At 47.2% G+C, this 23685-nt stretch overlaps 1 protein-coding gene across 7 annotated transcripts in view; it reads right to left on the bottom strand.

Annotated features, from left to right (window-relative positions):
* The window catches only part of MED12L (mediator complex subunit 12L), a 1138385-nt gene that overhangs the window by 1042564 nt on the left and 72136 nt on the right, over positions 1-23685 (bottom strand). For all 7 annotated transcript variants that reach the window (XR_010175887.1, XM_063916060.1, XM_063916058.1 and 4 more), the window contains exons 3-6: positions 22545-22649; positions 10556-10747; positions 8371-8530; positions 7048-7217 (exon numbers count right to left, since the gene is read on the bottom strand). Coding sequence is in view for 6 of the 7 variants with exons in the window: in XM_063916060.1 (XP_063772130.1) it covers positions 7048-7217; positions 8371-8530; positions 10556-10747; positions 22545-22649 (627 nt within the window). In the remaining variant the exon portion in view is untranslated. The remainder of the gene's footprint in view (positions 1-7047; positions 7218-8370; positions 8531-10555; positions 10748-22544; positions 22650-23685) is intronic.

Genomic DNA, 23685 nt, shown 5'->3' with positions numbered 1-23685 from the left:
TGGTAAATATACATCAAAAAGGCTAAGAAGACAAAAGAAAAGAAAAAAATAGGATTTTAAATACCTACCGGTAAATCCTTTTCTCGTAGTCCATAAGGGATATTGGGGACAGAATTAGTACGATGGGGTATAGATGGGTCCAAAGGAGCCAGTGCACTTTAAATTTCTTCAACTGGGTGTGCTGGCTCCTCCCCTCTATGCCTCCTCCTACTGGTCAGTTATAGGTAAAACATTGCCCGAAGAAGAATTACATACTTGAGAGAAGGAACATAACAATAATAGTGGTGAGAATTATACACCAACACACCAAAACATAACCAGGCCAGCAACGTCTGGCAACAGTAACACAGAACGGTAACACAGAACGTAACCGCACAGATGCGGGCGCCCAATATCCCTTATGGACTACGAGAAAAGGATTTACCGGTAGGTATTTAAAATTCTATTTTCTCTAGCATCCATAAGGGATATTGGGGACAGAATTAGTACAATAGGGATGTCCCAAAGCTTCCAGAATGGGCGGGAACGTGCGGAGACTGCTGCAGCACCGCCTGCCCAAACTGGGTATCCTCTTTGGCCAGGGTATCAAATGTAGAATTTCACAGCCACCCAGGAAGACCCCACTGATCTTGTAGAGTGGGCCTTCAGAGACTTAAAAACAGGTAAGGCTGCTGACACATAGGCCTGTTGGATAGTAAGCCTAATCCAATGAGCAATGGACTGCTTTATTTATTTATTATTATTTATTACCAGTTATTTATATAGCGCACACATATTCCGCAGCGCTTTACAGAGAATATTTGGCCATTCATATCAGTCCCTGCCCCAGTGGAGCTTACAATCTATATTCCCTACCACATGTACACGCACACATTCACGCTAGGGTTAATTTTGTTGAGAGCCAATTAACCTACCAGTATATTTTTGGATTGTGGGAGGAAACCGGAGTACCCGGAGGAAACCCACGCAAGTACGGGGAGAATATACAAACTCCACACAGTTAGGGCCATGGTGGGAATCGAACCCATGACCTCAGTGCTGTGAGGCAGTAATGCTAACCATTACACCATCCGTAGTGCCCCCGTACTTTGAAGCAGGACAATCCTTCTTCTGCGCATCATAGAGCACGAACAAGGAATCCGTCTTCCTGACCTGAGCTGTGCTTTTGACATAGATCTTCAAAGCGCGCACCACATCCAAAGACCCCGGAGGAGCTGAACAAGACGGACCCACAAAAAGTTGATTCAGATGGAAAGTGGAGAAACCTTCAGCAGTAACTGTTGTCTAGTTCGGAGCTCCGCTCTGTCCTCGTAAAAGACCAAGTAGGGACTTTTACACGATAAGGGCCCCAATTCTGGGACGCATCTAGCAGAAGCCAGGCCCAACAACATCACTGTCTTCTATGTGAGGTACTTGTCTTCTACTGTCATCAGAGGCTCACTCCAGGAGGTCTGTAGAAATTGCAACACTACATCCTAAGCCCAGGGTGCCGTAGGTGGCACAAAGGGAGGTTGTATGTGGAACACCCCTTGTAAGAATGTCTGAACTTCTGGCAACACAGCCAATTTCTTCTGAAAGAAAATTGAAAGAGCTGAAATCTGGACCTTAACGGAACCCAGACGTAAGCCTTTATCCTCACCAGCCTGCAGGAAACGTAGGAAACGTCCCAAGTGAAACTCCGCAGGCGGATACGTGCATTCCTCGCACCAAGATACGTATCTCCTCCAGATATGATGATAATGTTTTGACGTCATAGGTTTTCTGGCTTGCACCATAGTGGCAATTACCTTTTTGGTAAACCCTTTGTGAGCTAGGATATTCCGCTCAACTTCCTATGCCGTCAAACAAAGCCGCCGTAAGTCCGGGTAGATGAATGGCCCTTGCTGAAGAAGATCCTTTCTTAGCGGCAGAGGCCAAGGGTCTTCTATGGACATGTCAAAAAGAGTTGCGTACCACGCCCTTCGGGGCCAATCCGGCGCAATCAGGATTGCTTGGACTCTGTGAGGTCTGATCAGTTGGAGCACCCTTGGGATCAAAGGGATCGGAGGAAATAGGTAGACCAGCCGGTATGGCCAAGGTGACGTCAGTGCATCCACTGCACTCACCTGAGGGTCCCTGGTTCACGAGCAGTAGCAGCGAAACTTCTTGTTGAGGCGAGACGCCATCATGTCGATCTGCGGGTATGCCCACATGTCGACAATCTGTTGAAACACCTGAGGGTGTAATCCCCACTCCCCTGAGTGGAGGTCGTGGTGACTCAGGAAGTCCGCTTCCCAGTTGTCCATTCCCGGAATGAAGATTGCGGACAGTGCTCTTGCATTTCTTTCCGCCCAGATAAGTATTTTTGACACTTCTCGCATGCAGGCCTTGCTTTTTGTCTCTCCACTGCTGTGGCGTTGTCCAACTGAACCTGGATCGCCTGATCCCTGAGCAGAGAGGAGAACTGAAGTAGAGCATTGTATATCGCCCGTAGTTCCAGATTGTTGATCGGGAGTAGGGCCTCTTGGGCAGACCACCTGCCTTGGAACTGTGCCCCCTGGGTGAAAGCTCTCCATCCTCGTAGACTCACATCTGTCGTGAGGAGGGTCCAATCCTGAATCCCGAAATGTCAACCTACCAGCAGGTTGGAAGACTGCAACCACCACAGGAGTGAAATCCTGGCCTGGGGTGACAGCTGAATCATTCGGTGCATCTGGAGATGTGAACCGGACTACTTGTTCAGGATGTCCAATTCGAGAGGTCTGGCATGGAACCTGCCGAACTGTATCGCCTCGTATGAGGCCACCATTTTTCCCAACAACTTTATGCAGAGATGAATGGAAACTCGAGCAGGACGGAGAACCATGCGAACCATCTCTTGAAGTGTTCTCACCTTGTCTTCTGGGAGAAACACTCTTTGAGCTACAGTATCCAGTATCATACCCAGAAAAAGGAGGCGTTGAGATGGTTCCAGTTGAGACTTCTGTAGATTGAGGATCCAGCCGTGGTGAGACAGAAGTTGGATAGTGTGATCTATATGAAGCAATAGAAGCTCCCTGGAACTGCTCCCTGGAATTGCTTTTATGAGGAGATCGTCCAGGTAAGGGACAATGTTGACCCCCTGGACTCTGAGCTGGAACATCATTTCCGCCATCACTTTCGTGAATACCCTCGGAGCTGTAGACGGGCCGAAGGGCAACGCCTGAAACTGGTAGTGATCTTCAGTAGGGCAAATCGTAGATAGGCATGATGAGGAGGCCAAATCGGGATATGCAGGGAGGCGTCCTTGATATCCAGGGACACAAGGAATTCCTGTTGTTCCAGAACTGTGATCACCGCTCTCAAAGATTCCATCTTGAATTTGAAAACCTTCAGGTAAAAATTCAAGGACTTCAGATTCAAAATGGGTCTCACAGACCCATCTGATTTTGGCACTACAAACAGACTGGAGTAGTAACCTTGTCCTTGTTGTAGCAGGGGTACTGATACAATAACCTGGGACTGGACCAACTTGTTGATGGCCAGTAGTAGCGTAACACGCATATTTTCCAAGCCTGATTTGAAAAATCGTTGGGGAGGAGCCCCGTCGAACTCTGGCTTGTAAACCTGAGAGATAAGGTCCCTTACCCAGGCATCTTGGCAGGAACCGTCCCAGATGTGGCTGTAGTGACGTAATGGAGCTCCCACCGTGAGATCCCCTCGGGGTGGGTGGGCACCGTCATGCTGAAGTCTTAGCGGAAGCTGAACTGGTGCTCTGGTCCTGAGAGCAGGCAACGGCTGGTTTCTTAGGCTTACCTCCGGAGCCTGTAGTTGCATTAGAGGCACCCCGGGCCCTAGATCGAAATCTGGAGGACTGAAAGGACTGAGTAGACGGTCCCAGGTAGGAAAGTCTAGTAGGCGGAGCCCCTGAAGGGAGAAACGTGGATTTCCCAGCAGTAGCTTTGGAGATCCATGCGCCCAATTCACCTCCAAAGAGCCATTCACCTGTGAAGGGAAGAGATTCCACATTACGTTTTGGAGTCAGCGTCTGCAATCCACTGACGCAACCATATGGCTCTGCGTGCAAACACAGCCACAGCAGTGGTCCTAGCATTAATATTGCCAATCTCTTTAAGGGAGTCACAGAGGACTTTTGGCGTCTCCTGAATGTGTTTTAGGAAAGTTGCAGTAGTAACCAAGGTCATATCCCCTCAAAGACCCTCCTGAATCTGAGTAGCCCGTGTATGAATGGTATCCGGACTCCAGGTCGACAACAAAAAGGTCGACACACCTTAGGTCGACGCCATTTGGTCGACACACCTTAGGTCGGCATGGCCAAAAGGTCGACAGGAACAAGGTCGACATGGAAAAAGTCGACATGAGTTTTTTACAATTTTTTCCTTTTTTGGAACTTTTTCATAGTTAACGATCCATGTGGACTACGATTGGAACGGTAATCTGTGCCGAGCGAAGCGAAGGCACCATGCCCGAAGCATGGCGAGCGAAGCGAGCCATGCGAGGGGACGTGGTGCACTAATTGGGGTTCCCGGTCACTCTACGAAGAAAACGACACCAAAAAAACATAAAAATCTCATGTCGACCTTTTTCCATGTCGACCTTGTTCCAGTCGACCTTTTGTCCATGTCGACCTAAGGTGTGTCGACCAATTGGAGTCGACCTAAGGTGTGTCGACCTTTTTGTTGTCGACCTGGAGTCCCAGACCCGTATGAATGGCATGCGTCATCCAGCAACCAGCAATGACCGGCCTTTGAGCTACACCTGCAGCAGTGTAGACAGATTTTAGAGTGGTCTCTATTTTCCTATCCCCCGGGTCCTTTACCGTAAAAGAACCTGGAGCAGGGAGCACCGCCTTTTTAGAAAGGCGAGAGACTGAGACGTCTACTGCTGGAGATTCTTCCCAGGATTTCCTGCCTTCAGGGGCAAATGGAAAGGTATTTAAAAACCTTTTGGACACCTGATATTTTTAATCTAGATTTTTCCAAGCTAATTTTAATAAATCATCCAATTCTTTAGAATCAGGGAAGGTGACAGACAGTTTGTCTTGTGGGAGGAAAAATGACTGCTGATTAGTAGCGTCCTCCAGGGGGAGCTTTAACACATCCCTTATAACCAATATAAGGGGTTCAATACCCTGTGTAGGGGTGGAGTCCCCGCTTATGGGGTCCACATCATCCCCATCATCCTGTATATCATCATCAGTATCTGATAGAAGTGCAGGTAAAGCACGTTTTTGTGCACCTGTAGTGGAAGGGGGGGATGTTTAGCAGATTTGCCACTGCTTGTTGCAGTTCCTGAGTTTTATTGGCATTAGCAGTGAGTTGAGATGACATATCAGACATCATAGTTTTGATAGCCCCCAGCCAGGAGGGCTCTGGACTCTCCCCCACATTGTTATCAGCATTTTGTGATGACTGACTACATTGCTCACAAGATATTGAGTCAGATGAGCTAGGGGGAAAAACAGGTACAATACACATACAACATAGCTGAAACACAATACAAGCCTTCCCTATTGCATATGAGAGGAGACACAGGAGAGAGGACACCAGCCCCAATGAGGCTGTCAGCATTTTATACAAACATATAAACAGTGAGTCTGTCTAATGAAAAATCCCTCAGAGGGATGATATTTGTACACAAATATCGGCAAAATAGCGTCTCTCCCCCACTACACCCTGTACCTTTGGACCCGTCTATACCCCATCGTACTAATTCTGTCCCCAATATCCTTTACGGATGCTAGAGAAATAAAGACAAAAATTTACTTTTACCCAATTTCAAGAATCATACACGGTCGAGTCACATTATTATAACCACCAGCTAATAGCCAGAGTAACCGCCGTGTACAGCACGGACAGCAGCTAGACAGGCTGAACAGTTTTAGTCACACGTCTGGTAGCCCCAGGTTAATTTTGACAGTGAGCTGCTCCGCTGTAGCGTGTCGGTGAGCCCTCATGCACCTTCGTAGCCGACGTTCACCTCTCATGTCAATGGCACGTGGTGCTCCGCAGTTTCCACGTCAGTTATTCGCAATGGTGCCATTTGTCCAATCACGATACACCTTCACCACAGCAGCACGCAAACAGTTCACAAACTGCGCTGTTTCAGAAATACTGCCACCCTTGGCCCGAAAGCTGATAATCATAAATCGCCCCTTTTATCCATGACAGCAATGAGTGATATGCGTGCAGACGGCCTATCGCACACCTTATATATCCACTAAGCCAGCGCACGACACGTGACGTACTTCATGGGCTATGCGCAGCCGACGTCAAATGTAGGAGGTGGTAGTAATAATGTGACCATGTATTTCCCTTTAATCAGGAGCAAAACAGAAGTGGAAACCATATTCCTGATCATGATCAAATTCCTGGAAATGAGCAAAAACCTGCATGTGGAAACACTGATTACAGGCAACAATTTTACAAAACTTACAAAACACAACAAAAGTGTAACTGCGTTTGCAATATCAAGCACCTAGTTACCATTTATAGGTAAGTATATTGCTTAGCTTATCAAGATAGTGTTAAGTGCATAGTTTCAGAATGCTGCTTCTTCTGTTGGATGCTGCTGGGAACATTTTTTGCTATTATTATTATTATTATTATTATTAATAACAACAGTTATTTTAATAGCGCACTCATATTCCACAGGGTGTGGTATGCTTGACTGGCGTCAGCATACCGACGCCGGGATCCCGGCTGCGGAATCCCGGCATGGGGGGCAGTACAGCAAGCCCTTCTGTGGGTGTCATGGACACCCACGAGTGGAAATAGTCCCGGTTGGTCGGCATGCCGACCATCGGGAATGTGAGAAAGCGGGATGTAGGGGGTAGATTATGTGTCCGTCGGTCTCCTGACCACCGGTCACATGACTACATCCCATTTCACAGCGCTGTACACAGAATATTTTTTCAAACATAATAATAATACTAAACAATATTAACTTCTAGGAACGCATGAAACAAGGTAGGTCCTGACACCTCTGGAACACCCGCCATAAGGTGTGGCACTCAGGATTTCTCAGACTGTGGTGTCTAACCATATGATGTGATTTCATGTCACTCACTTGAAACATGTAAAATGCTAATTTCTCATTGTATTTCCAGTGCTTGAAAGCCTGTTCCACATCTTGCGACACAACCACAGGACTAATGCACTGGCTGGAATTTGTATGGTAAAAATCAGCAATCTTCACCAGTTGTTCTCGGAGATACCTTGTTAATATTTGGGTCCATTCTACAAAGGGATTCAAAGAATAGAATTAGAACCTTTAACTATAAACGTTTAAAGATTACTGGTCACCTATGGATACATTTTGTGAGTTAAACCAATATTCTCTTTCTTCTTATGCAGTGTAGCATACTTGCCTACTCTCCTGGAATGACTGGGAGGCTCCCAAAAATCACATGGCCCTCCTGGCAACCCGGAACAAGAGGCAAGTCTCCCGTTACAGCAGCACCATCGGATCCGGCCACTTAGTGGGCAATCTGGGTGGTGGATGATGATGACGCGATTCTCAGTGATCGCATCATCATAGCCACGCCACCTGCTGAATAATGCTGGTAATCCCCTTGCGCAGTGGGTTAATGCAAACCAGTCTTTTCGGCCGCAGCCTTTCCAGCTCCGGTTCCAGAGGCAGTAGCCCTGTCTCAGCTGCAGATAGCAACACTCCCCCCCCCCCCCCCCCCCCAAAGTTATTGGGGGTTTTGAACTAGTGTTCAATACAAATTTGAAATACAGGCCATCAGATTCCCAACAGAAAGGTGGCTTATATCAGCTCTTTGCTCTCTATGTAGGCCTTGACTACTCCCTCATGGGAAAGAAACGATCTTGTAGTGTACAATAGTGCAGACTTCCTGGATGTCTTTAAGAAAGTTTTCAAGAATCCAGAGTGAGTGATGTCTGCTGCCTGCACCATTCTGCACCTAATTCAGGGAACCCAATCTGTTGGCCAATATGCTGTACATTTCAGGTCTTGTCCTCTTAAAAAGAAGATAGCATACCCCATGCAATGGATATAGCAGTTTCCTCCTGGTGCTCATTTTGTATTGGTTATTAGACCTCTGATCACACTGGAGGACAAACATTTCAGCCCCCTCCCTCACAACATTGCACACTATGAAAGCTAAGGCTTGGCTAGATAAATAAGCCAGCTGTGAATGGGCCCTGGGGCCAGTTTTCTTTCTACTTTTCATTTGGAACTATTGGTGTACAGATGTGTCCTCATACACTCAGTCACTCCAAACAGCCCCTCTGGTCCCTGGCGAGATACATACACAGATTTATGTTTGTTCTTAAAGGGGCCTACCACCACGAATTAACACTCTTTGTTGCATAAATGAGCTTCAACACATGATACTGTATGGGAGAAGAATAAAAACCATATCACCTATATTTGGATCAGCTGATTGACGTTTCTTTATTTTGGCTTCTGAAATAGCAGCATAGTATGCGCAAGTCATCTTCACTAACCAGGCAGCTCGCAATAGTGGCACTGAGTATTTGGCCAGGTATACAAAAATATCTTCTTTCTTGCTAAGAATGGGTACCTGCAATGCCAAGAGACAGAGTTACAAACATTAAACTACAGGCAATTTCTTAAGACATCAATCTACACAGCGCTGTGCATTCACATGTACAACTAAACAGATTTTCTTGACTAAGTGGCCAGTTAAAGAGGAATTAAAGGATCGCTCCACATTGTTAAGCAGTGTATTTATTATTCTAACATGGTCAGGGGATAATTCTACTAAATATACACTGCTCAAAAAAATAAAGGGAACACTTAAACAACACAATGTAACTCCAAGTCAATCACACTTCTGTGAAATCAAACTGTCCACTTAGGAAGCAACACTGATTGACAATCAATTTCACATGCTGTTGTGCAAATGGAATAGACAACAGGTGGAAATTATAGGCAATTAGCAAGACACCCCCAATAAAGGAGTTGTTCTGCAGGTGGTGACCACAGACCACTTTTCAGCTCCTATGCTTTCTGGCTGATGTTTTGATCACTTTTGAAAGCTGGCGGTGCTTTCACTCTAGCGATAGCATGAGACGGAGTCTACAACCCACACAAGTGGCTCAGGTAGTGCATCTCATCCAGGATGGCACATCAATGCGAGCTGTGAGAAGAAGGTTTGCCGTGTCTGTCAGCGGAGTGTCCAGAGCATGGAGGCGCTACCAGGAGACAGGCCAGTACATCAGGAGATGTGGAGGAGGCCGTAGGAGGGCAACAACCCAGCAGCAGGACCGCTACCTCCGCCTTTGTGCAAGGAGGAGCACTGCCAGAGCCCTGCAAAATGACCTCCAGCAAGCCACAAATGTGCATGTGTCTACTCAAACGATCAGAAACAGACTCCATGAGGGTGGTAAGAGGGCCCGACATCCACAGGTGGGGGTTGTGCTTACAGCCCAACACCGTGCAGGACGTTTGGCATTTGCCAGAGAACACCAAGATTGGCAAATTCGCCACTGGCGCCCTGTGCTCTTCACAGATGAAAGCAGGTTCTCACTGAGCACATGTGACAGAGTCTGGAGACGCCAAGGAGTACGTTCTGCTGCCTGCAACATCCTCCAGCATGACCGGTGTGGCAGTGGGTCAGTAATGGTGTGGGGTGGCATTTCTTTGGGGGGCTGCACAGCCCTCCATGTGCTCGCCAGAGGTAGCCTGACTGCCATTAGGTACCGAGATGAGATCCTCAGACCCCTTGTGAGACCATATGCTGGTGCGGTTGGCCCTGGGTTCCTCCTAATGCAAGACAATGCTAGACCTCAAGTGGCTGGAGTGTGTCAGCAGTTCCTGCAAGACAAAGGCACTGATGCTATGGATTGCCCCCCTCCCCCCGTTCCCCAGACCTGAATCCAATTGAGCACATCTGGGACATCATGTCTTGCTCCATCCACCAACGCCACGTTGCACCACAGACTGTCCAGGAGTTGGCAGATGCTTTAGTCCAGGTCTGGGAGGAGATCCCTCAGGAGACCATCCACCACCACATCAGGAGCCTGCCCAGGCGTTGTAGGGAGGTCATACAGGCACGTGGAGGCCACACACACTACTGAGCCTCATTTTGACTTGTTTTATATATTGTTGTATATATATATATATAGCATCAAAGAGGATCCCACACCGGTCGTTTTCATCCCAAGTTATATTAGGAGAATGGCGCAGTCGGGGATAGGCCCAATACACTGCTGTTCCACCATAGTTTCAACACTGACACTGACTATCAGGGGATGAGCAGTACATCATCATGCACCATTGCAGAATTGCAGGGGTAATAAGGCTTGTAGGGGTAATAATCCTTGTAGGGTAATAAGGCTGGCACACACATTGATATTTACATGCTCTGTGCTAATTGGAAATAATTGTGGGTGGAAACAGCATCAGGGCTGTTGTTACAGGTGGTGCACCATCTACTGTGGGCACTGCATCCACCACACCCTTCTTGTGGCAGCAGGTCCTTATACACATATTACACTTGGGAAGAACAACATGATGTCTGAAAACATTTTGGTTAAATAATTCCATACATATCATAGCCTGACACAATGAAAGGATGCCGTACCTTTTTAGCTAAAACAGTCAGATGTTTGTTACCAGCCAGATCCATAAACCAGCTGTGAATAGCACTTTGAGAGTGAGTGGTCACCAGCCAATAGTGGTCTTTGGCATTAATTTGTGGCTTTTTCTTCCCAGTGTCCTGAAATGTGTTTAGTTTTAACTTTTCAGCTAAAATGCTGCTAAAATATGCTCCAATCTGGAAGTAGATTAAACATACAGTAAATACATAAAATAATTATACTGTGTGTGTATATATATATATATATATATATATATATATATATATATATATATATATATATATATATATATTTGAAAAAGAAAGAAAAAAATTCTAGAATCACAATACATTAAAGCAAGCTGGTGTCTTGGGTTATTAGTTTATAATTGAATAGGTCATCAATAACAATATTTTGCTATACTGGTTAACGAATTACTGAACTAGGAATGGAGGAGACAGTATCAGCAGGAGAGTTAGAGGCAGATATTTAAAAGTGCACATTCAAATGAACAAACCCTAAATGATACATATTTGATTTATCACTTTTGATTGAGACATCATTAAAATGTAGATCTTTACTTTATGTACCAATGGAGGAAATGTAGAGTTGCTGTTAAAGAATGAAAATACTGCGTTTATTGAACAATACGCTTCAATGTTTTCAATATTATAGCACACAATCTCTATTAAATGCGTACTACAAGTCTACTGTTTTTATTTTATTTCAAATCTGTTTATTGAATTTTTACATCAATAATTATAGCAAGAAATGTGAGACAAGGGGGAGAAAGAAAAATACACATTTCACATTTCAATACAAGCAGATCTGATCACAAATCCAGTCATACTGTCATCCATTAAAACAAAACAAGAAAAACAAGGAAACAAAACGAATAGCAATATTGTATCCATGTAGACGCCCGCCTGCTCATGCAGAGGAAATATGCAGGTCACAGTTCAATGCGAATCACCATCCATTCGGTAAAGGAGATCCAACATGGAAAAGTATTGAAATATTAGGTATAGAGAATCTTCACACATATGCAAATATCAAGAAAACAAAATGGGGGGTAGAGAATGGGGGGGGGGGGGGGGGGAGAACCCACTAGATTGTTAGCTCTTCAGAGCAGGGCCCTCTTTCCTCTTGTTGTCAAAGCCCTCGTCTCGACACATTTCACTCGCAGCTCTCTCCTACTCAGCAACCAGCTTTTTCTCCTGCTGGTAAAGGCTCCTCTCTATCTATGGCCGCCAGCCCCAAGTAGTACAATGATTACACCCTCGCTACTTACATATTAGCTGTATTATGTTTTGAGAATTGTGGTGCTATTTGTTTCCTGTACTCTATTTTTGTTATTTATTTACTGTAATGCTACGTTTTGTCTCCCTGTACTGTCCTTTGTACGGCGCTGCAAAACACTTGTGGCGCCTTATAAATAAAATGTAATAATAATAATAACAACCAGGAAAACACACAAGGAAGAGGGGGAAGGACATAGGGTAATCAAATTTAAGTTGTCATATTGTGGAAGAGAGAAAATATTAATAAGATTACTTAGACAATAGACGCTCACATAGCTATGCTGGAATAGTGTTGCGCTTGTCAACATATAGTAACACAGCTTGTCACCAGTCAGAAAAGAGTCATGTGATCTGTCTCAGCAAAAACCAACTGGTGGAATCGAACACTTGCAAAAGTTGACTTTGTGTTTGAGGATTCAAAAACTCAATATACGGTCTCCAACTCTTATAAAACCGTATAACCCCTTTCTCAATGTCTGGGAAGGAAGCCCGTCTATCAAAATAAATGATTAAGAATAAGTTACTGTAAAGAAAAGGTGGGCATTTATGAATCCTTCAGAGCAAAATTGCCTTCCTAGCGGCTGTTATTATTATAGTGAGCAGAGGTATAATAGCGTTACTTTGTGGGCCTAAGTGCCTAATTAAAAACTGATCGTTGCTGTGCTTTTTGGCACAGCGGGCGATCAGATCGGAACTGCGAACTGCGCATGCATATGCACCGCAATGCGCAGGTGCGCCGGACGGCTACAACGGGCATTGGCGGTCAGCAACAGGATGGTGCAAAGGATCCACTCGCACGGGCGTTCGCAAGGTGATTGACAGGAAGAGGCCATTTGTGGGTGGTAACTGACCGTTTTCAGGGAGTATCCGGAAAAACGCATGTGGTTTTTAGGGAGGGTGTCTGACGTCAGCTCCACCCCCCGATCAGCCTCTTCTGATCGCACTGGATAAGTAAGTCCTGGGCTACGCAGAGACTGCACAAACTGATTTTTGTGCAGCTCTGCTAACACATAGGAACGCACACTTGCACAGCGATTTTACCCTCCCCCTGTAGGTGGTGACTATCTGATCGCAGGGCAGCAAAAAACGCAGCCCAGCGATCAGATCTGAATTAGGCCACAAATTCCAATTAGCAAAATATAAACAAAGTAAAGCTAAAGGGTCTGGTTGTAGCTGCAGTGAGAAATTTTATTAATGTATGCAACAACTTTTTTCCAAAACCTTCTTATCTTATGGCACTCTCCGAAGTTATAGTAAAAGGAGGCAGTAGGTGAGCGACACTTAGGGCACTGACCCGTCTCCCCAGCAACCATATGGCTCCTTTGGTGCTGCGATATATAAGCTCTATTCAAAACATGATAATGTACTTCCTGTAGCATATCCGTGCGTAAATGGTGCATAGCAGAATCGAAGTGCAGCAATAGTGTCAGGCATCGGGAGCTTATCTCTGGAACCGGGATCCGGGCTTGCCTGTCCGGCTGCTGGCAGTACTACGCGGCTGTGGTGAGGCATGGCGAGGTCGATGGCGGTGACGGTGTGACTGCCGGAGAGTAGGAGACAGGGGACCTGGTGGGTAAAGGGGCGTGCTCCTGTGTGTTTGCAGCACTGGGAGCCACCATGTTGGAGACCAACAGTCTCTGTGTCCAATCGCTGTACTCTCAGTGGTATACTCAGTTCAATGGGAGGCAGCTTCCTCTTACAAAAGGGGTCAGCCCACTCTTGCATGCTGCCAGTGCTTTATGTTACTGCCTAGAGCAGAAGCTCCAGCTCTGGGCTCCCTCAGGTGTCCCCTGTAGTTTTTCCTGTGATCCAAAGGGTCTCTAACTCTGTAGTAAAAGTCTGCCTGACACCTCCCATTGCACCTCTGCAGGTGGTTTCTCTGTTCCGCAATACGCAGCTGTCCGCCCTCCGGGCGGCACCCCGGGTGCCCGCGACCATAGAGGGGCTCCTCGGTCATCCGCAGTGCCCTCCAGCCACAATTTTTCAGCATTCATTCTTCAACAGTGATAACCAGTGTTCTTCAGTCACATCACCACAGAATTCATTTTTCAACAGTGATAACTAGTGTTCTTTATCACCACAGCATTCATTCTTCAATAGTGATAACCAGTGTTCTTCAGTCACGTCACCGCAGCATTCATTCTTCAACAGTAATATCCAGTGTTTTTCAGTCACGCCACTGCAGCATTAATTCCTCAACAGTAATATCCAGGGTTCTTCAGTCACGCCCCCGCAGCATTCGATTTTCAACAGTAATAGCCAGTGTTCTTCAGTCATGTCACTGCAGCATTCATTCTTCAGCAGCAAGTCACAGAGCTTTTCGGTCACACTTCCTCAGCATCCTTTCTTCTGCAGCAACATCTAGTGTTCCTCCACGAATCGTCAGCATTCAGTCTTCAGCAGCGTTCTTTGAGTTCTTCAGCCAGATCAGTGAACATTCTCACAGCTCCTTCCAGAGTATTGTAGTTCTTTAAGTTCTGTTCTTCAGTTACTCACTCTAGTAACTTGAGTTGTGTGAGAAGGAGCTACATCTGGCCTCCCCAATTCTTCCCTGCACCCACAGCCACTCCTCCAAAAACGCCCAGCCTACGAATTCTCAGCTTCAGCCGGTTGTGACAAATAGTTCATCCGGGTTAGGGAAGGAAGGTACATCCTTCAGCCAGCTATCATAAACTGCCTTCAAAATGGTGTTCCTCACGGCATAAGACCCCATTTACCCGTGCATTGCCTAGTTATTCCAGAGTAACTAGGTGTGTGCCACCAGTTTCTTACTTGGGGATCAGGGGTCAGGATCCCGGCAGTCAAAAATAAGATTTTAAACCTACCGGTAAATCTATTTCTCCTAGTCCGTAGAGGATGCTGGGGACTCCGTAAGGACCATGGGGTATAGACGGTCTCCGCAGGAGACATGGGCACCTAAAAGAACTTTTCCTATGGGTGTGCACTGGCTCCTCCCTCTATGCCCCTCCTCCAGACCTCAGTTAGAGAACTGTGCCCAGAGGAGATGGACAATACGAGGGCAGGATTTTATAAATCCAAGGGCAAGATTCCTACCAGCCCACACCAATCATACCATGTAACCCGGAACATACATAACCAGTTAACAGTATGAACAAACAACAGTAGCGGTCCAAGACCGATTCCAACTGTAACAGAACCCTTATGTAAACAACAACTATATACAAGTCTTGCAGAGTTTCCGCACTGGGACGGGCGCCCAGCATCCTCTACGGACTAGGAGAAATAGATTTACCGGTAGGTTTAAAATCTTATTTTCTCTTACGTCCTAGAGGATGCTGGGGACTCCGTAAGGACCATGGGGTTTATACCAAAGCTCCCAATCGGGTGGGAGAGTGCGTATGACTCTGCAGCACTGACTGAGCAAATGCTAGGTCCTCATCAGCCAGGGTATCAAACTTGTAGAATTTAGCAAAAGTGTTTGACCCCGACCAAGTTGCTGCTCGGCAAAGCTGTAATGCTGAGATGCCCCGGGCAGCTGCCCAAGAAGAGCCCACCTTCCTAGTGGAATGGGCCTTAACCGAATGCGGTAACGGCAATCCAGCCATAGAATGAGCCTGCTGAATCGTGTTACAGATCCAGCGAGCAATAGTCTGCTTCGAAGCAGGGGCGCCAATCTTGTTGGCAGCATACAGGCCTCTGTTTTCCTAATTCTAGCCGTCCTGGCTACATAAATCCTCAAGGCCTTGACTACATCCAGGGACCTGGAATCCTCCAAGTCACTCGTAGCCACAGGCACCACAATGGGTTGGTTCAAATGGAATGAAGAAACCACCTTAGGCAAAAATTGAGGGCGTGTCCTCAATTCCGCTCTATCAACATGAAAAATCAAGTAGGGGCTCTTGTGAGACAAGGCCGCCAATTCTGACACTCGCCTTGCTGATGCTAAGGCCAACAACATGACCACCTTCCAGGTAAGAAATTTCAACTCAACCTTGTTAAGTGGTTCAAACCAGTGTGATTTTAGGAACTGCAACACCACGTTCAGGTCCCATGGTGCCACTGGAGGCACAAAAGGAGGCTGGATGTGTAGCACTCCCTTTACAAAAGTCTGGACTTCTGGAAGAGAAGAAAATTCCTTCTGAAAGAATTTTGAGAGGGCCGAAATCTGTACCTTAACAGAGCCTAATTTCAGGCCCATATCCACTCCTGTCTGTAGGAAGTGGAGAAAACGACCCAAATTAAAATCTTCCGTAGGGGCGTTCTTGGTTTCACACCAAGACACATATTTTCGCCAGATACGGTGATAATGTTTTACCGTCACCTCCTTTCTAGCCTTTATTAGAGTAGGGATGACCTCCTCCGGAATCCCCTTCTCAGCTAGGATCCGGCGTTCAACCGCCATGCCATCAAACGTAACCGCGGTAAGTCTTGGAACACGCAAGGACCCTGCTGCAACAGGTCCTCCCTTAGAGGAAGAGGCCAGGGATCTCCTGTGAGCATCTCCTGAAGATCTGAGTACCAGGCCCTTCGAGGCCAGTCTGGAACAATGAGTATTGTCTGTACTCTTTTTCGCCTTATGATCCTCAACACCTTTGTGATGAGAGGAAGAAGAGGAAACACGTAGACCGATTGGAACACCCATGGCGTTACCAGGGCGTCTACTGCTACTGCCTGAGGGTCCCGGGACATGGCACAATACCTCCGAAGCTTCTTGTTGAGGCGTGACGCCATCATGTGTATTTGAGGAACTCCCCAAAGACCCGTTATCACTGAAAAGACTTCTTGATGAAGTCCCCACTCTCCTGAATGGAGATCGTGTCTGCTGAGGAAGTCTGCTTCCCAGTTGTTCACTCCCGAAATGAAGACAGCTGAAAGAGTGCTTACGTGATTTTCCGCCCAGCGAAGAATCCTGGTTGCTTCCGCCATCGCGGCTCTGCTTCTTGTCCTGCCTTGGCGGTTCACATGAGCCACTGCTGTGACATTGTCTGACTGAATCAGAACCGGTAGGTTGCGAAGAAGACTCTCCGCTTGTCGAAGGCCGTTGTATATGGCTCTTAGCTCCAACACGTTGATGTGTAGACAGGACTCCTGGTCTGACCACAGTCCCTGAAAATTTCTTCCTTGGGTGACTGCTCCCCATCCTCGGAGGCTCGCGTCCGTGGTTACCAGGATCCAGTCCTGAATTCCGAACCTGCGACCCTCCAGAAGGTGAGCACTTTGCAGCCACCATAGAAGAGACACCCTGGTCCCGGGGGACAGTGTTATTTTCCGATGTAAATGTAGATGGGACCCGGACCATTTGTCCAGAAGGTCCCATTGAAACGTCCTTGCATGGAACCTGCCGAAGGGGATGGCCTCGTAGGCTGCCACCATTTTCCCCAGAACACGAGTGCATTGATGAACTGACACACACTCTTTTTGGCTTTAGCAGGTCTCTGACCATGTTCTGGATGTCCTGAGCTTTTTCCAACGGGAGAAAAACCTTCTTTTGTTCCGTATCCAGTATCATACCTAGGAACGTTAGTCGAGTTGTCGGAATCAACTGTGACTTCGGTAGATTTAGAATCCAACCGTGTTGCTGGAGCACTCTCAGAGAGAGTGTCACATTGCTCAGCAATTGCTCTCTTGATCTCGCCTTTATCAGGAGATCGTCCAAGTATGGGATAATTGTGACTCCATGCTTGCGCAGGACCACCATCATTTCCGCCATTATCTTGGTGAAAATCCTTGGGGCCGTGGAAAGCCCAAACAGCAACGTCTGAAATTGGTTATGACAATCCTGTACAGCGAATCTCAGGTACTCCTGATGGGAAGGATATATGGGGACATGAAGGTAAGCATCCTTTATGTCCAGTGACACCATAAACTCCCCCCCTCCTCCATGCTGGCTATTATCGCCCTGAGCGATTCCATCTTGAATTTGAATCTTTTCATGTACAGGTTTAGGGATTTTAGATTCAAAATAGGTCTGACCGAACCATCCGGTTTCGGGACCACAAAGAGGGTTGAATAGTACCCTCTTCCCTGTTGGTTCAAGGGAACCCTGATAATTACTTGCTTTTGACACAGCGTTTGAATTGCAGCTAACACTACATCCCTGTCTGGGGTAGAAGCTGGTAAGGCCGACTTGAAAAATCGGCGTGGGGCACCTCTTCGAATTCCAGTTTGTAGCCTTGGGAAACTATTTCCAACGCCCAAGGATTCAGGTCTGAGCTGACCCAGACCTGGCTGAAGAGTCGAAGACGAGCCCCCACCGGTGCGGACTCCCGCAGGGGAGCCCCAGCGTCATGCAGTGGGTTTTGTAGAAGCCGGGGAGGACTTCTGTTCCTGGGCACCAGCCGAAGCAGGTGTTCTTTTCCCTCTACCCTTACCTCTGGCAAAGAAGGAGGATCCCCGACCTCTTCTGGACTTTTGTGACCGAAAGGACTGCATCTGATATGTTGGAGTTTTCTTCTGCTGTTGGGGAATAAACGGTAAAAAGTTAGATTTACCTGCGGTAGCTGTGGAAGCCAGATCCGCCAGCCCATCCCCAAACAACACGTCTCCATTATAGGGTAGAACCTCCATATGCTTTTTCGAATCCGCATCACCCGTCCACTGGCGGGTCCATAAGGATCTTCTCGCTGAAATAGCCATGGCATTGGCTCTGGAAGCCAGTAATCCAATGTCCCTTTGAGCGTCTCTCATATACAAGACTGCGTCTTTGATATGGGCTAGAATTAACAAAACAGTATCTCTATCCATGGTATCAAGGTCAGCCGACAGGCTATCTGTCCAGGCTGAAATTGCGCTACATACCCATGCCGACGCAATTGTCGGTCTTAGCAAAGCTCCAGTATGTGAATAAATAGACTTTAAAGTAGTCTCTTGCCTGCGATCCGCAGGATCCTTGAGGGCCGCTGTGTCTGGAGACGGTAGCGCCACTTTCTTTGACAGGCGCGTTAAAGCCTTGTCCACAGTGGGAGATTCCCAACGTACCCTGTCCTGTGTAGGGAAGGGGTATGCCATATTAATTCTTTTGGGAATCTGCGGTCTCTTATCCGGAGTCTCCCAAGCTTTTCAAAAAACTCATTAAGTTCATGAGATGGGGGAAAGTTTATTATCTGTTTCTTTCCCTTAAACATGTGTACCCTCGTGTCAGGAACAGAGGGTTCATCAGCAATATGCAACACATCTCTTATTGCTATAATCATACACTGAATGCTCTTTGTCACCTTAGGGTGCAATTTAGCTTCATCATAGTCGACACTGGAATCAGAGTCCGTGTCAGTAGTTGTGTCCACAATTTTTGCCAAGGGACGCTTTTGAGACCCCGACGGGCCCTGTGAGTCGGTCCAATCCGAGGATTGACCCCCTGACGCCTCCCCGAATTCAGCCTTATCTAGCCTCTTATGTAAAGAGGTCACACTTGCATTCAACATATGCCACATGTCCATCCATTCCTGAGTCGGCACTACCGACGGGGACACACCACTCATCTGCTCTACCTCCTCCTTGGAGAAGCCTTCCGCTTCAGACATGTAGACACGCACGTACCGACCCCCCACACACACAGGGATATACCTATAAGGGGACCAAACCACAACCAGGCCCTTAGGAGAGACAGAGAGAGAGTTGCCAGCACACACCCAGCGCCCAAATGACACTGGAAAAACCAGATAGCGCTTTTATATTATATATATATATATATCCAATTTCCCACTCACTGCGTGCCAATGTGCCCCCCTTTCTTTTTTCCAACCTCTGAAACGTTCAGCAGGGGAGAGTCCGGGGAGCCAGCGTTTCTCATGCAGCTCTGTGGAGAAAATGGCGCTGGTTAGTGCTGAGGGATCAAGCCCCCCCCCCCCATCAGCGGCGGGCTTCGGTCCCTCTTCCATTTTCACAAAAATGGTGGGGGATCATCTATTTGCTGCCTCCGCAGCCTAATAGCACCTTATTGCCCAAAAACGAGGTTTATTGCTGCCCAGGGCGCCGGCCCCCCCCCCCCCCCTTGCGCCCTGCACCCATCAGTGCTGTCTGTGTGTTGTGTATGAGAGCAATGGCGCGCAGCTTACCGCTGCACGCCTTACCTCATGAAAATCTGAAGTCTTCTGCCGCCTGAGATGTCTTCTTGTTTCTCATACTCACCCGGCTTCTATCTTCCGGCTTCTGTGAGGAGGACGGCGGCGCGGCTCCGGGACGAATCCCAGGGTGAGACCTGTGTTCCGACTCCCTCTGGAGCTAATGGTGTCCAGTAGCCTAAGAAGCAGAGCCTATCAGTTAAGTAGGTCTGCTTCTCTCCCCTCAGTCCCACGATGCAGGGAGCCTGTTGCCAACAGGACTCCCTGAAAATAAAAAACCTAACAAAATTATTTTTCCACAGAAAACTCAGGAGAGCTCTCTGCAGTGTAGCCTTCTCCTCTGGGCACAGAATCTAACTGAGGTCTGGAGGAGGGGCATAGAGGGAGGAGCCAGTGCACACCCATAGGAAAAGTTCTTTTAGGTGCCCATGTCTACTGATGAGCCCGTCTATACCCCATGGTCCTTACGGAGTCCCCAGCATCCTCTAGGATGTAAGAGAAATACCAACATCGGGATCCCGACACTACTCGGAACGCGGACACAGGCATCCCAAATATGGTCACAAGGCCGGCACCAGAATCCCGACCGCTGGGATCCCAAACGATCGTGCCCCGGCGGCCAGGAGAGGTAAGCAGGAGGGGAGGAGGTTAGGTTTAGAATGCAGGGGGAGGGTTAGGTTTAGGCAGTGGTCTGGGGGATTAGGTGTAGGCTGTGTAGAGGGGGGGTTAGGGTTAGGCACTCCCTGAGGGTTAGGGTTAGGCTACAGAGGGGGGGCATAGGTTTAGGCTGTGGGAAGGGGGGTTTAGGTTCAGGCGCCACCGGGGAGTGTTAGGGTTAGACTGTGGGGGAGGGAGGGTTAGGTTTAGGTTGTGGGTAGGGAGGGTTAAGGTGCCATTGGGGGAAGGTAAAAAGTTTATCTTTCCCTCTATTATGACTAGTCTCTCAGTTCCTGCCACTGAAAAACATCCCCACAGCATGATCCTGCCATTACCATGCTTCACTGTAGGGATGGTATTGGCATGGTGAGGAGTAGTGCCTGGTTTCCTCCAAACATGACGCCTGGCATTCACGCCAAAGAGTTCAATCTTTGTCTCATCAGACCAGAGAATTTTGTTTCTCATGGTCTGAGAGTCCTTCAGGTGCATTTTGGCAAACTCCAGGTGGGATGTCATGTGCTTTTTACTAAGGAGTGGCTTCCGTCTGGCCACTCTACCATGCAGGCATGATTGGTGGATTGCTGCAGAGATGGTTGTCCTTCTGAAAGGTTCTCCTCTCTCCACAGAGGAATGCTGTAGCTTTGACAGAGTGACCATCGGGTTCTTGGTCACCTCCCTGACTAGGGCCCTTCTCACCCGATCGCTCAGTTTAGACGGACAGCCAGCTCTAGGAGGAATCTTGGTGGGTCCGAACTTCTTCCATTTACGGATGATGGAGGCCATTGTGCTCATTGGGACCTTCAAAGCAGCAGATATTTTTCTGTACCCTTCCCCAGATTTGTGCCTCAAGACAATCCTTTCTTGGAGGTCTACAGACAATTCCTTTGACTTCATGCTTGGTCTGTGCTTAGACATGCACTGTCAAGTGTGGGACCTTATATAGACAGGTGTGCCTTCCCAAATCATGTCCAATCAACTGAATTTGCCACAGGTGGACTCCAATTAAGCTGTAGGAACATCTCAAGAATGATCAGTGGAAACAGGATGCACCTGAGCTCAATTTTGAGCTTCATGTCAAAGGCTGTGAATACTTATGTACATGTGATTTCTTAGTTTTTTATTTGTAATAAATTTGCAAAAATGTCAAAAAAACTTTTTTCACGTTGTCATTATGGGGTATTGTGTGTAGAATTTTGAGGGGAAAAAAATAATTTATTCCATTTTGGAATAAGGCTGTAACATAACAAAATGTGGAAAAAGTGAAGCGCTGTGAATACTTTCCGGATGCACTGTATATTATATGTATCCTATGTATGGACCAATTTAGAAATTTGTTAGACAGTGCACGGGTAGATGGGGTCATATCCTGAGAGGAACATACTGTATTCCTATCTGTAGTATCTATTTATTATTACCTTCCCAAGATCCACATTTTTGGTACCCTGCAATAACCCGGGTTATCATGGCAGTCTAAGGTGCACTAGTGTGCCCCTTAGTATACCTTTTTGCCTTTAGATATGTTTAAGTTTAAATAGCGTAGTAGTTATAATAAATACAGCACGTAGCTCATCAATTATGTAGTCTTACAGTACAAAGTGTAGCACACAACATAATGTAGAGAATGGAACATGTGTTAGCGATAGTACAGTTTAAACACATTTTTTATGACCTATGCCATGCACTGGTATTACACACGTGTCTGAGCGGGTGTCGTACGGTATGCCGGCGCTCGGGCTCCCGGCGCCCAGCATACCGGCGCCGGGAGCCCGACCGCCGGCATACCGACAGCGTGGCGAGCGCAAAGGAGCCCCTTGCGGGCTCGCTGCGCTCGCCACGTGGCGGGCACAGTGGCACACTATTTTATTCTCCCTCCAGGGGGGGTCGTGGACCCCCACGAGGGAGAATAGTTGTCGGTATGCCGGGTGTCGGGATTCCGCCGCCGATATACTGTGCGCCGGGATCCCGACATTCGGCATACAGAAGACCACCCGTCTGAGCACAGGCAACACACTTACCTCCGATGGGTTAATGACAATGCTCCTGGCAGATCCATGCTCGTCTCCAGAAAAGGCCGGTTGGTTACTGAATCCTTGTTTTACATTCCCCGCAGTTAGTTCATCCTGTAATAATAGAACAATCACTAAGTGTGAGCATTATTGTATTTACAAAGGAAGTTTGTCGCCCTCCAAATGTAATGATTGTCAGCATATTAAAAAATATTTTTCTTTCGTATCACCAATATCTATTTTTCAATACTTTCTGAAAACATCTGGATGCTCATCCAGTTATTTCCATATGTAATGGTTAATTTTATACAACAAAACACTCTTCTACATTCATACATACATACATACATACAGTACATACATATATACATTAGAGATGAGCAGGTTCGGTTCCCTGAGAACCGAACCCCCCCAAACATCACGCCCAGAGCCCAGATCCGAGTCCAGCTCAGGACTTCCCGCCAGACTCGGAAACCAGAACGAGGCAAAACGTCATCATCCTGCTGTCGGATTCACGCAGGATTTGGATGCTATATAAACAGCCGCGCGTCGCCGCCATTTTCACTCCGGACTTAGAGAGTGAGGGAGACAGACCTCTGTCTCTCTCTGTGGGTGGTGGCATCGTGTGTGGGTTAGTGTGTGCTCTGTAGGGGTGCCGCTGCAGTCACTGTGGTGTCCTGGCTGTCACTGGTGTTTCATGTGCTGCAGCTGTAAATGGGTGTTGCGGCCCTGGCTGTCACTGTGTTGTACAGGGTGCAGGGGCACTGTCCTGCTGTATGCTTCAAAATATAGGGGTGCTGCTGGCCCTGTATTTTGTAAAAATTCAGGGGTGTGGTTGTTAAAAATTAAAAGCACACTGCTCGTGTATGCTGTAAAATATAGGGGTGCTGCTGGCCCTGCATGTTGTAAAAATTCAGAAGTGCAGTTGTTAAAAATTAAAAGCACACTGCTGTATGCTATAAAATATAGTGGTGCTGCTGGCCCTGAATGTTGTAAAAATTCAGGGGTGCAATTAAAAATTGCTGTATGCTGTAAAATCTAGGGGCCTTGCTGTTCAAATAACATTACACTGACCCTGTATGCTATAAAAATTCTAGGGTGCAGTTGTTAAAAATTAAAAGCATACTGCTGTATGCTGTAAAATATAAGG

This window comes from Pseudophryne corroboree, chromosome 4 (genome assembly GCF_028390025.1).
Source record: "Pseudophryne corroboree isolate aPseCor3 chromosome 4, aPseCor3.hap2, whole genome shotgun sequence".
Lineage (NCBI taxonomy): Eukaryota > Metazoa > Chordata > Amphibia > Anura > Myobatrachidae > Pseudophryne > Pseudophryne corroboree.
The sequence above is the reverse complement of the archived record's forward strand: the minus strand, read 5'-3'. Positions and strand labels throughout refer to the sequence as shown.